This window comes from Macrobrachium nipponense, chromosome 3, assembly GCF_015104395.2.
Source record: "Macrobrachium nipponense isolate FS-2020 chromosome 3, ASM1510439v2, whole genome shotgun sequence".
Lineage (NCBI taxonomy): Eukaryota > Metazoa > Arthropoda > Malacostraca > Decapoda > Palaemonidae > Macrobrachium > Macrobrachium nipponense.
Window position 1 is genome coordinate 84,533,961 of NC_087202.1, and position 15,000 is coordinate 84,548,960.

Here is a 15,000-nt window from a genome sequence, read left to right on the forward strand (position 1 = left end):
GCCTCAGCTAGAATATTGCAATGAATACGTATTTTCGAATCGGGACGAGAATCGTAGAAATAGGTCTGCATTCTGTTCCTTTCCACTCAGATCATATTACAGGGTGTCCGTAAAGTCCCAGTACCATTCTGAACAATAAATACTTGTAATGGTACTGGAACTTTATGGACACCCTGTATGTTGATTCATGTCGGTATACCTTCCGCTTCGACGGAAAGACTTGCAGTCGTACAAAGCGCTTGAAAAAGTATCGTACTTGAGTGCGTCAGTTTTGCATACGTTTAACGCTGGTTTTCTTGCAGTTCTCATATTCGTGCATTTCTGTCTTTCGGAGAGCTCCAGCATTTCAAACCGATTTACAGCTTCTCTTGGTTTCTTTTTAAAATACATTCTCGGTTGTTTTAAGAAGTTTCTTAAGGCCATTATACACTGCCTAGCCATATGATAGTTAATGACTACGTTACTTCTTCCTTCAAGAATATTGTGAAAATCTGTCAAGAATTTCCGTGATGACACCACCATATTTATGGGTAATAAAGCATGCAAGTCCAAAAATGGTGGTCGCAGAAGAATGCGTCCTCTCTTAAACAGAGAAGCATCGTACACCTGACTCTTAGAAGACGAAATCCACATCAATATGCCACGTTTGTAGCTTCTGCGTTCTCTCTCAAAATACAGCGCCATAATACATAAATTAAGTTTCAATGAAATGAAGTAGTTGCAGTCAAGCCATTTTCGTATCGTAAGGAAACAAATCACAATAAACGATAGATAATGTAAATTTTACAAATCTGTGTTAAGGAACCCTGGAATATTATAAAAAAGCCCCTAAAATATTTCATTATTATTATTAAAATATATTACCCTACTAATAAGAAAACACTGCGTTCTGAAGAATTTTGATTATTTGTCTTTAAGGGTCACTACTTGATATTATTGATTTTGCGTATAAAACGTTATCAAACGGATTACAGTAAATTGATTATTTATTTAGTAGAAAATATGCAATATTTAGGGGATATTAATAACGAGCTATAAATCGATACCTCGAGTAATAAAGCTGACTTTCATTAATACCAGAGTTAATTGAAAATGCAAAATTTGCATATTGGTTATTAATCTAGAGAATCTTATTCTAATATGAGCAAAATGCGATGGTGTGATTGGGGATATTGTTTCCAATTATGTATTTTTGGCTTCACTATTTTAATTGGACTTTTACGCTGGCCGTATAGGAGTGAAAATGTTAATAGATTTTAGCCCAAAGAATGTGCGTTGCTCTCACACAATTACTATTGCATTCATAACAAGATTACCACAGGCATTTATGTAATCACTCACGCATGCGTGCGTACACACAGACGCATATATATATACATATTATAATATATATATATATATATATATATTATATTAAATATAAAATATAATCTATATATATATATATATATATATATATATATATATACATATGTAATATATATGCGTCTGTGTGTACGCGCGCATGATGATATCTACGTTTCAAAGAATGTCATTGCTCATCACATCCGCTTATCCACAAAAAAAAAGACAATTCAAAGATAATGAATCATATTCATAATGGTGTTTTAATAATTTTCTCAATCTCAATACTCATTTAATATATACTATATATATATATATATATAAATATATTTAATATATATATATATATATATATCATATATATATATATAATATATATATATATATATATATATATATATTATATAAAGAGTATTGAGATTGAGAAAATAATTAAAACACCATTATGAATATGATTCGTTATCTTTGAATTGTCTTTTTTTTGTGGATAAGCGGATGTGATGAGCAATGACATTCTTTGAAACGTAGATATCATCATTTTGACCCTCCGTGGAAACAGAGGTCTAAAGGACAAGGCTCAGCATCAGCTTCGAAAATGTTGACGCAACCTCGTTGGGTGGCGCGATTTCGAAGGTCGCTGCCTAAGCTGAACAGACCACTTCCTATGCCCGTGTAAAGGTGGAAGCAGATATGCTTTTTGAATCTGGTTTTTTGAGTAGATTTTTGGGCTTGATAATGATCTGTATATGACGTCACGAACTTGTGACGAATTGGTGAGGTCATTGGTTTGGGAGTGTCTTGTGAGTGAATTCGTGCTTGCGTACGCGCGATCTGTTCCCCTACATAATGGGAGAATAAGATAACTGGGCTCTTAGAAGCAGCCCCTTGTCTTCATTGTGTTTACAGCTAGAATGGGTAACAATACTTTTAAGCCCAAGTGTGGCTTTGTCTTTTTGTATTTTTAAACATTTATTTCAAAGATGCCCCTTTCCATTTGACCTTATGATTTATGTCATTTTCATTTATTTAATTTTTATTTTATTTTTATTTTTTTGCTTATGTGGGATTCGTTCCTTTTATTTTTTAACAGGCGGATGGGTTTCGTTCGATCCCCAGGGTTATTTGAATTATTTGGATTTTTGAACTTGACCTTTCAGTTAACATTTTGTTAAGAACCCGATTTATCTAGTTAATACTTTGTTCTTGAATAAATGTATTTTTCTAGTTCACGAGTCTGATTTGGTTACCTTAGGGAATTGTTGTGAAAGAGAGAGAGAGAGAGAGAGAGAGAAGAAGGACCTTCACTCAGTGCCTTACTGCTCTAAGGCCATGCTACCAAAACTCCTCGATCGGGGGGGTAAGTTTTTACATTCTTCCTCCTTTTTGAGGAAGGGGTAGCATATATATATATATATATATATATATATATATATATATATATATATATATGTATATATTTTATATATGTATATATAGTATATATATATATACATATATGTATTCATGTGTATTGGCTAACCAACCTGGCACTGCCCAGAAAAACTCTTGAATGACAACCGATCAACTCTCTCTCTCTCTCTCTCTCTCTCTCTCTCTCTCTCTCTCTCTCTCTCTCTCTCTCTCTCCTGCTAAGATAGTTGCTTCAGTTACATTGCCCAGCATTTTCAACATTTGGGATTTCACGAAGTCTCACCGCTATTCCTACTGGGGCTGAACTTGGACTTGAAGGGCACCAGGAGTGTGTCTGTTCATCCCAGCAATATCAAAACCTATGCCATGGATTAGACACTAATATGCATCATCTTTGGCATTTTATTTTTTTACCCCTTTTCACCTCCCCAACCCCCCGCCCTTCCTATCGGGGCTGAACTTGGACTTAAAGGGAATCAAGAGTGTCACTATTCATCTCAGCATCCTCAAAAGCTATGGATTAGACAGTAATATCTGTAGTTTTTGGTTATTTTTAAATGCCACTCCCTTCCGACCTTCTTCTCACCCCCTTTTCTATCAGGGTTAAACTTGGACTTAAAGGACATCAGAAGTGTCACTATTCATCTCAGCGACCTTGAAAACTATGGATTGTCGGTTATTTTTACGTCATCCCATTCCCACCCTTTTTCACCTACCCCCTCCTTATTGGGGCTGAACGTGGACTTGTAGGGCATCGGGAGTGTCATTATCAGCCTCAAAATCTATGGGTTAGACAATAATATCTGTCATTTTCAGTTATTTTTATTGGTCGCCATTGGATGGTTAACGAACTATTTACAAAGGCTTGGAAAAAGGCATTTTCACAATTCAGGATTTTCTCTTTGGAAGAGGCTCCCTCTGGATTAGGCGTAGATCATTTGACTCACAAAGGCATTCTCCATAGCAAATGCAAATACGGTCTATAGCTCGGGGAAAGAGTAGATTAAATGTGAAGAGAATATGTAACTATATATATTATATATAGTATATACATATATATCTATGTATACTTATTTGAGCTACAAATGTCCTTTAATATCTAATTCGCTCTACCTTGGAATTAATATATTTTCTTATATGTTAAACCTAAGGGGATTTTTTTAGTCGATAAGAAATTTGTTGGTTCACTGGCATGAACCATCGAACCAACAAATTCAGGATGCACAGTGAAGCCTTAGACCACACTGCCACTGCAAGAGCATATAAGTTTATGCCGCCTCTCAACTACAAATACTGTCGCTCTCAGGTGTTCATTGTTTTGGAATCGACATCAACCCACCTCGACCTCGGTAACGTTGTAGTGCTTTTGTCCTGAATTTGTTGGTTCGATGGTTCGTGCCCGTGAACCGACAAATTTCTTATCGACTAAAAAGTTCCCCTTTCGGTTAGCATTATGAAAATGTATTAATTCCGAGGTAGAGTGAATTAGATCTTGAAGGACAGTTGTAGCTCGATGTATGTATATGAATCACGGTAATGTGATATGACTCATTTATTCTAAAGTTATAGTTAGCCATAATCGTGAGTCTGGCATGGCTATGGGACAGGCCACCACCGGGCTGTGGCTGAAATACCTTCAGTATTTTTTTAAATTTTTATTTAAGGTGATAATTAGCCATATTCGTGCGTCTGGCAACGCTATAGGACAGGCCACCACCGGGGTGTGGCTGAAATAGCCTCATTAGTTTCTTTTTATTCTATTTTATTTAAGGTTGTAGTTAGCCAGGAACGTGTGTCAGGCATCGCTATAGGACAGGCCACCCGTGGCTGAAATTTTCATGGGCCGCGGTTCATACAGCATTCTACACAGAACATAAAATTTCGGCTCAAGTGCCTGTATGCAGCCGAGGAAAACAAAAGTGTAGTACACCCTTCGGAAGGAAAGGATGAATTTCCTCCAGAAAAGATGGGAGGGTATTATTTCGAGGCTGAATGAAAGAGGCGTAGATTGCCACACCTTGAAGGCACAAGAGAGAGGAAACAGAGCCTCAGAAACCGCGAGTCCGATTTTCGGGCATTCCATTGAGGGGTTAGAGGTGTGTATTTGTGGTGATAGAAGTTGGCTCTCGACGTGGTTCGGAAGTCACGTAAAGACGTTGGTCCCGTTGCTGAATAACCACTGGTTCCATGAAACGTCAAAACACCATACAAACAAACAAACAAACGCTTATTCCCAGCAACGACAGGACCTCGGCGCAAGGCTTTCTTAGTAAAAGGAAATGGCGGGCTCAATTGATCGTCTCGCAGAAACAGCGAGGGAGTTTTTTTTTATTTTATTTTATTTTATTTTTTTTTTACCCGAGAGGTCAAAGAGAGCAAGAAAGATGAATGGATGTGGAGGAGAGGCGTTGGAAAGCGAAAGGGAAGACGGCAGGTGTTGAGGGGAGGCTGCGCTATATTTCAAAACTTCAGCAGCTCTTTTGTTTTTGCCTTGCTTCCTCCTCGTTCGCCCGATGTTTCTTTGGTTTGGGATAAGACTTATTATTCGCTGTAGAAAGAAGAATGTTTCTCATGTTATACAGTCACATATTCGTTAGTCACGAGTTCGATTCCCCGCTCCGCCAACGTGGAATAAAGAGGAATTTGTTTCTGTTGATTAGAAATTCATTTCTCGACATAAATGTGGCTCGGATCCCACAGTAAGCTCAGTGGTCTGGTTAAAGTAAGATATACAGTCACATATATTTCCAAGTCCCTTAATATATGACACTAGGAATAAGTATACAATTTTATATCATCCTAGGAAGCAACTGTTATGCTTGGAACCATACAGTTAACATGAAATTACTTTTCAAATTAGTGTATGCGTATATTAATGAATAGCAAAAGCACTTCATTCGCAGGCTAAAGCTTACTAAATGCGAGTGTATATATGAAATCTGTTAAATCATGATCGATCGCAGGAATTCTTTCATTTTAGGAGACAGAGAGACGCCCTCCATCACATCGCAGAGGAGGAAGTAATATACGTAATGGTTTTATCTATCCTTCAGTGGCGTATGTGAATGTTCCGCTCATTGTCGTTCTTGAATCAGCAGCCGGTGCGATACTGTCATGTCGATTTTGCTGACCATAAAATAATGATAGCGCCTCAGTGGCGTGGTTGGTATGGTGTTGGCGTCCCACCTCGGTGGTCGCGGGTTCGATTCTTGGCCATTCCATTGAGGAGTGAGAGATGTGTAATTCTGGTGATAGAAGTTCACTCTCGACTTGGTTCGGAAGTCGTAAAGCCGTTGGTCCCGTTGCTGAATAACCTCTGGTTCCATGTAACGTAAGGCACCATACAAACATAAAATTAATGACGCAGATATGCCAATAGAGATTGTTACGCATTGATGCATTTTATATATAAATATATATATATATATATATATATATATATATATATATATATATGTATATATATATAATATATATATATATATAGCCAAGGCCACAGGAAAAAAAAAATAAAGGAGTACCGCGCGCTTTCGCGTTATTGAACACAATTTTGAAAGCGTTCTGTATTCTTTCTCTTTTATTTTTCCTGTGGCCTTGGATAAATATATTGACGCGCTATTTAGTGATGATTTATATAATATATATATATATATATATATATATATATATATATATATACATATATATATATATATATATATATATATATATATATATATATATATATATATTATATATTTATATGTATGTATGTCATAACTGAATCACGAAAAAGTATGGTGAAACGTGATAAATCCATTAAATTAAAGGTATAACCCCTCCGAATTTGTTTGTTTACCTTTAATTATCCTACATATATATTATATATAATATATATAATATATAATAAATTATAATGTGTTTTTTTATATATTTCTATTAATATTATATATCTAATAGCTTGGATATATGGACACTCGCAGTGCAGTGGCTAGGACACATGCTCTACCCGCGCGAGGTCCCCCAGGTTCGATTCCCGAATGACCCTTGATTCCGTAAGCCATTTCCGTTAAATCTGAGCGTGCCTCCGTTGATATTTTCTGCACTTGGACAACCGCGGTGGTTAACAATCGGGGTTGGGGGTTAGAGGGAGGGGGAAGGGTAGAGGGAGACAAGAGGGACCTCAGCTAACGACATTATCCGCAAAGACGTGCCTGCCGGGAGCTAGAATGGCAACACCTGTGACTCCCCTTTAAGGGGAAATGCGTAGGGTGAGAAAATATTTATGTCGTAGCAACCAACGTTCCCTTCACAACACTTCATATAAAATAATTTAAAATAAAATATACAAGATCTCCTCCTACATCTCCGTCCGCTACCGTTTTAGACTAATTTGCAGGGACACGTAATATATATATATATATATATATATATATATATATATATATATATATATATATATATATATGTGTGTGTGTGTGTATGTATATATATATATATATATATATATATATATATATATATATATATATATGTGTGTGTGTTTGCGTGTATATATGTATTGATTAACACAAATACTATATATATATATATATATATATATATATATATATGTGTGTGTGTGTGTGTGTATATGTATGTATGTATCTACATACACACATAGATACACATATATACATTTTTTGTATGTGTTTGCACTAGCGTTCATCTGTGCATGCATGTATGCTATGTCATGGTTAATGTACGATTACTCCCTCTTAATTCCCTTTAGCCGGTCATCCTTCGTTTTCCAAGTTAAACACAGAGAGGAATATTATTAATTTTTCCCACTAGTCTTTAAAAGTCTATATATATATATATATATATATATATATATATATATATATAGATATATATATATGGTATATATATATATATATGTATGTGTGATGTATTACTGTATATATATATTTATATATAAAATGTTGCGTGGCCATATTGCTCAAATTAACAACGGATTAATGACGATGGTGTTTTAGAACATGGAAATGGATGTAGATAATACTTCCATTGAACAATTACTGCTTTATTTTTACTAAGACACAGAAGACACAACAGAAAAAAAAAACAATTTTGCGCTATAGACCTTAACCATAATGAATGATTTGTACATAACTTTGAAGTTTTGTAGGAGACTAACAACCGATAATAATCAATGTGGGCTCGAAAGGATAAGTCTGATACATATTTCGAAAAGAATAGACAAAATGTGCTTTTAAAGATTCTGGTCAAATGGATGCTTCCGAGGGCTAGTTCTATCTATCGTTCCTTTTCCCTTTTCAGCTTCTCGCGTCAGCGGTGTACCTCAAGGTGGCTGCTTTCGGGAGACGCTGTTCTTCTTACTCCTTCTTCACGACCCACACCTCGTTGGGTCTACCGTTCGCGTCGAATGGTGGGTCGAAGGAGGCCCTGTGTGTTGGCAAACAATTGTTAATTACAGTCTTCGTGAATGATTCATTTCACATCGATAAACTATGTGGATTATATTTTATTTAAATAAAATATTTTGTTATAGATTTTATTTTAAAATACCGTGGATTATTTCTTCATTTAAAATAAATATTTTGTTTTATATTTTAATTTTTCAAAGGTGTGTTAGCTAATGTTTGTTTGAAGTCATTTCTTTAAGTAAAATGCGTTCACCGTTCAAAATATCATTGAATATAAACCTGATAATATATTTACCAGTGAACTTGTCTTGGTTAAACATATATAAAAAAAATAAGAGTTATATATATATATAATATATATATTATATATATATTATATATATACATATATATATATAAATATATATATATACATATATATATATATATATATATATATATATATATATATGTGATATGTATGTATATAACACGTACACTTTTTTTTATTGCTTCAAAATGTTACTGATTGCACTGAAACTTACACTCAGCATAACTTTAGGTGGTATATATATATATTTGATATATATATATATATATATATATATATAATGTATAATATATATATCTACATACGTAATATATATTAACCTGGGTTAATTGATTTCTTGATAAGAAGTGAATGATCAAAGTCATAATCTATACATAAGGCCCTTCCTTACCCGTAGATGTCATCGAAGTCCATTCCTGGTTCGTTGGCAGCCCTCAGGTGATTTTTGAGTATCTCCATCTGAACCTCCCATTCGTTCTCTTTCAACATTAAGTGGCTGAATTGCCTGGAAAAATTTAAGTAGAGATACCAGATAAGTAGGTGGATGATTGAGTTATGTGTATGGTTTTTCTGCTCTCTTTGTGCATCGTATAATCATCTTCGCTAACCCTTATATCTGTGCGGATAACACTACAGTTCTGTTTCACTGATTATCAAGTCCATCTCTGTCTATTTGATTTTGAAATTCTATAACCTTATTTAGAATTATCCTTCACTGTTTTTAAGTCAACTGCAAATGTGTTATTTTGTATTTACTGAGCTGCATATGTGTTCCTACTTGCAACGAGAAATGTGCGTTTTGCCGTCATAGTTGATTTATAATATTTCATAATCATCTTGCTGTTAATACTGATGAGGAATATGATAAATTAAACTTAAATGCACCTGCTAAGAACTGTTATTTTCATGAATATTTTTAAAAGTTACTTTCCTGTCCATTTCATATTTATCATGATAATACTGATCAGGAATATGATAAATAAAACTTTAATGCACCTGCTAAGAACTGTTAGTTTCATGCATATTTTTTCAAGTTACTTTCCTGTCTATTTCATATTTATCATGTTATTAATACTGGTCAGAATATGATAAATAAAACTTTGATGCACCTGCTAAAAACTTAGTTTCATGCTATGTTTTTTTAGGTTACTTTCCTGTCTTTATCTACTTGCATTTCCAACAACACTGCCTTCTTTGAATAAAACAAATACATCTGCTGAAAATGTTAGTTTCATGCACATTTTTCAAGTAACTTTCCTATCTTTGTCTACATGCATTTCCATCAAAACACCAAGGTAGGCTGCCTTCTTTAGTCTTAGTTATCTCAGTCCCTAAATACAACGAAATAGCCAAGCCCTAAACGAAATATCTAATTATTCATCCACGTGAAAAGACATCACTTAGGTGACAAACTTGCAATATAGATACGTGTTACTCTTCATCTTTGATGTTTTTTAAGGCCCGTCCACACGACGAGCTCTGTTCGATGTGACGTCACATCGAGCAAAAGTTCGTCGGGGTAAGCTCGACCGTGTGGACTGGGCTTTATAATCTCCTTTCCTTACATGACAGCAACAGTGAGTTTGTTGCGATTCTGGATGAAGACGTCTTTGTCCAGAGGCTGTGGAGGATTATCCTGGTACATCTTGGGAAGGAACATACACATCTGATACAGGTTTTCTGCAGGGTTGTTGGCTGAGAACACGGTTCTCACCGTCGTCGGGCTAGCCAGCGTGATGTTGACACCTGGAGGAGGGAAATTCAAGAAATATTGCGTTTTACTGAAAGAATCGCGCGCGGGAAAAACAGGGTTAGTCGTTTGATACTTAAGACCGCATACGGTAGTTCAAAGTGTTTTAGGAAAACGTGCAAGTTATATATGAAATTAGTCACACTGAATCTAACTGAGAGAGAGAGAGATGTATAAAAAAACCCACGTAAAAACACCATACAAACAAACAAACAAGCAATAAAAGCGTCGTTATCAGTTACGTACTTCTAACGCTTATGGTTATATATATAAATATATATATATATATATATATATATATATATATATATATATATATTTATATATAAATATATATATATGTGTGTGTGCGTGCGTGTGTGTGTATCTTTACCTGCTGAGTTTTCACCATTGATGTATCCGTAGATGGTTAGGAAGGACATTGCCTGATTTCGCTTGGTGAACTCAGCTCCTTTGTAGTCGTAGCAGGCCCACTTCGTTGGAAGGTATGATCGGATCTCATAGTGCTGAATAATAATAATGATAATAAATAATAATAATAATGGTTTAGACGGGGACATATAGTAGAAATCCATAATAAAAACAACGGATAAATTAAGTCCCGTTGAAAGTAAGGTTTAAGCGAAATCTGGTAAATTACCATCTATATCCTTCATTTTACTTTAGTCAAATAGGTCGTAAATGATTTATGTCTCGGCTATTTCGCTGCTTTTCGGATTTATTTTAAATGTTAACGATGATAGAGAACTCATTTAGATATCAACAGGAATATTTATGTATAGCAGATACATTTCCTTCCTATATACTGTGCTGAAGTTGACAAAGCATGTAGTAGCAATCATATATAAAAAAAGTGACACTTGAAAGAATTGTGTTTTCACACTTTTTTTTTTTTTTTTTTTTTTTGTTATTTGTTATTTGAGAAAGTGACACTTAAAAAAATCGTGTTTACACACTTTATCTGGTTATTTGAGATGACATGCGGAAAGTACATTAGTGAATCATCATACCTCGGTCTTTTTTATCACTTTGTAAGGCGCTACATCGGCCGGTTTCACGTAGGGCATCGCCTGAAACGTCAAGAGAAAGTTGAATAAAAAGGAGAGCCTTTCCATAGATTATGAAAGAATATCTTGTTAAGTCCCTTATAACAGTAAAATTCTTTGTAGAAAAGATTTAACGATACTATGTTCAGTTACCGTCAGTGATTAAAGGAAACATGGTCTCAAACTACTATTAAATTAATATAGCAGATTCACATCAACCGTGCATCTGGTGGTGTCTAGGCCCGTCCCTCACGATGCTCCTGATTGGCTGTTGATTAGGTATCCCTCAGAAGAGGTGGAACATACATCCTGCTTATGTGAACTCTCTCTCGAGAGAGTTTTCCAGGCCTGTGATTGGCTTATCAGCAGCCAGTCAGGAGTGTCGTAAGGGACTGGCCTAGACATCATACTCTGCCCGGTCTTGGAGAACAACTACAGGTACAATCACATATGCTGTGACTTCATTCACACTCTCACTGAATACACTAAATTTGGAAGTATTTTCATTTGTAAATAGAAATTTAATGTTAAGGTAATAATACATATTAACAATTTGAGACTGTCATAGCACAGGGGGTGTCTTGTCAGCGGCTACTTTAGCATTCGTAAACAAAAACAAAAAATCAGTCCATCAGTATCGGATCAATTTCCATTCGCCCTCATCCCATTACATTAGCATCTATGATTTCTATGTCTTATTTCCTTGGCAAGTTCTGTTGAACACTATATGACTCACCAAGGATACCGAGAGCTGGAGGGCCAGCGAAATGAAAGCCAGCCAAAAGGTTCTGTTGTCCTTCATCTGCAATAAAATAAAAATAATAGTTTAGTCCTTATAGAGAACCGCGGGAAATGTCTCCAACATTTTTCTTGAAAAATGCACTGAATCAGATTAGTAAAAAAACAGCACTGTTTTGAAATACATTTTAGGATTTGTAAAATAGCAGTGCATTTCACCAGTACATAAAACAGATCATAGCCATATTTCGAATGATATCAGTACACAGTACCTATACTTTAAAATCACTGTGCAGTCCCTTATGAAGAAGAGATGTAGCAAGGTCTTACCTTAAGCTCTGTTTGGAAGACACTCGATGCGTACTAGCCACCCTGCCTGCCTTTTATATGTCACGGAGTTTGTACAGCGTAGTATTTCGTTATATAATCGTTATGCAGCGTTCAGATTTTTGTTCGTATTAATATTATTGAATAAGAGTTACGTAGCTCGTAGCCTCGCCCAGTGTATGCCGGTGCTGGCATTATGACCTTCAAAGTAGTTCTTGGGAAGTTACCGTAGCGCTGAACACAATACGAGTGTACGCGTGAGAGAATATCTCTCGGACGACGCGTCAAACACAAAGATGAAATTTATGTAACCGCGGAACTCGTGCATGGTCCGTTGGGCGGAATTTTCGGGGCCAGTGCTTCGACGGTCAACGGTGTCTTTGATGAAACTAGCCACCAGGCCTTAGAAGAAGTCAAGCATGCCATTATTATGATAAACTAGATTACTCCAACCAGACATCGCTTATTCTCTTGATCAAACTAGTTTGTTGTTGTCGTTGGGGGAGCTGCCGGTGTGTTGTTTAAGAAAGCCCTATGAAAGAGCCTAAAAAGGTCTGAAAAGGGCATTTTGCGTTGAGTTAAAGATATAGGAATTTTAGGATAGGATATTTATGATTTGTTTATTGGAATGAAAATGTAGAAAATAAATAATGTGCATGTTAAACATTACAGAAAAGTTATTTCTAATAGACTATACCATATTTGTTTTCATTTTCGTTGGTGAAACATGGCTCGATTTGACCGTAGATTTTAGTGCGTTTTAATTTCTTTGGTGTACTGAATATAGGCTATGTTTCTGTTCGATTATTTTATGTTTCCATTTATAACTAAAAGTATATGAACGTGTTTAATTATTGTCCTTTCGATTTGATCCTTGTTAATAAGAGTAGTACTAAGTATGAGTATTAATTACAAAGACCACTTCACGTTAAGCTAGGAATGTAAGGTTTACAACTTAACGCTTCAGGGGAAAATCTTGCACGTGTCCCGAGTAAGCTTGAGCTCGCATCACGCCTTGTTTCCTTTCATATGCTGTATACAAGGAAATATAAATGATCCACTCCATATTACCTATTGGAAATTTATTAATCTTTTTTTAATGATACCAAGACTCGTATTACCTTCACCATCGATCTCGAAGATATTTGGATAGTTATTGGCTTTTTATGACTTAATAAATAAGGTTTAGTTAATTCATTATTGTGTGAGGGGGCGGATATTTGCATTCATTCGTGAAGTCACTGGCTTCTCAAATACAGATTAACCCCTTTCGTTCCTTTTACTGTATCTCCTTTTATATTCTCTTTCTTTTATCTTACTCTCCATCCTCTTCTAACAATCGATTCATAGTGCAACTGCTTTGAGGTTTTCCTCCTGTTACACCTTTCAAAAGTTTTACTGTCCATTTCTGTTTCAGCGCTGAATGACCTCGTAGTTCCCAGTGCCGGGCAGTTGGCTTAAGTTCTATATTCAGTTCAATTCAATTCAAATACAGACGCGACTCTCGGGCATTCCATTGTGGTGTGAGAGATGTGTAGTATTTCTGGTGGCAGAAGTTCACTCTCGACGTGGTTCGGAAGTCACGTAAAGCCGTTGGTCCCGTTGCTGAATAACCACTGGTTCCATGCAACGTAAAAACACTATACAAACAAACAAACAATTAAATACAGATGCGCGACTTGCATGAAAATCCCCTAATAATATAAATAAATTTAGACCAACAAAGCTGCATTGAAAGCAGAGCCCCACACCATTATTTCTGAAATTGGAGACCGCTAACAAGGTGCCACTGGGGGGACACCAGAAAATATGACATAAAATATTACCTCTCGGTGAGGACGACAAGACAATCTTTCAGGTTCTTGCCTTCTTCGGGCAAAAGCGTCTTCTATAGGCGCGATGACGATCAAGTTATTTCAGTTCACCTGAGTCGCCGCGACTGAACTCGGCTGGGAAAACGGATGCGCGGAAGGTGATGATAATATTCTTTAGGCATTTATATTTCATCTATAATCAGATATCAATATTAAAAGGAAATTAATATTAATAACAGAACGAAATTCAACGACCCCACGAAGGGTTCTTTCTTGAAATTAAATGGAAGTGGAAAAAACTGGAATAAGATCTAATTAAGGAGGTTAGACAGGTAGGTGAGAGAAAGGCAGAGATCCCTGGTGATAAATGACCTCATTACAGTGCGCCGCCAAGGGCATAATGTAGATGGTACCTATTAAAGGGTCTTTGGAATGGGCTAATGAAAATTTGGCTATAAAGCCAAGCACTGGGAGACACTTTCAGCCATTCAGCTCTGAATACAGTAAAAAGAGGGAGTTGAAGGGGTTGGACAGCACGATTGAAGAGATTGAATTGAATATAGAATTTAGGCCAAAGGCCAAGCACTGGGACCTACGAGGTCATTCAGTGCTGAAACGGAAATTGACAGTAATAAAAGGTTTGAAAAGTGTAACAGGAGGAAAACCTCAAAGTAGTTGCACTATGAATCAGGTGTTAGAAGAGGGTGAAGAGTAAGATGGACGAAAGAGAATATGAAAGGAGGTACAGTAAAAGGAACAAAAGGGGTTGCAGCTAAGGGCCGAAGGCATGCTGCAAAAAACCTTAAGTAATGCCTACAGTGCACCACATGAGGTGCACTGAAGGCACAACCCC

At 35.9% G+C, this 15,000-nt stretch overlaps 1 protein-coding gene across 1 annotated transcript; it reads right to left on the reverse strand.

Moving 5' to 3' along the window:
- Positions 1–7,782: 7,782 nt before the first annotated feature.
- On the reverse strand, positions 7,783–12,396 carry LOC135222230 (heme-binding protein 2-like). Its single transcript, XM_064260358.1, has 7 exons — positions 12,337–12,396; positions 12,005–12,070; positions 11,233–11,292; positions 10,596–10,728; positions 10,038–10,218; positions 8,864–8,977; positions 7,783–8,181 (listed from the first exon to the last, which is right to left on the reverse strand). Exons 2-7 carry the CDS (start codon positions 12,068–12,070, stop codon positions 8,112–8,114), a joined length of 624 nt encoding a protein of 207 aa, XP_064116428.1. The 5' UTR covers positions 12,337–12,396; the 3' UTR covers positions 7,783–8,111.
- Positions 12,397–15,000: the final 2,604 nt, after the last annotated feature.

Excerpts from the sequence above, each read along its gene's own strand:
- LOC135222230 (XM_064260358.1), bottom strand. The coding sequence starts at position 12,070 with ATGAAGGACAACAGAACCTTTTGGCTGGCTTTCATTTCGCTGGCCCTC. Across the intron at positions 8,978-10,037 it reads AAACTCACTGTTGCTGTCAT|GCAATTCAGCCACTTAATGT; the intron begins GTAAGGAAAGGA and ends AAATTTTTCCAG. Across the intron at positions 8,182-8,863 it reads GACTTCGATGACATCTACGG|GGCCTCCTTCGACCCACCAT; the intron begins GTAAGGAAGGGC and ends GCCAACACACAG.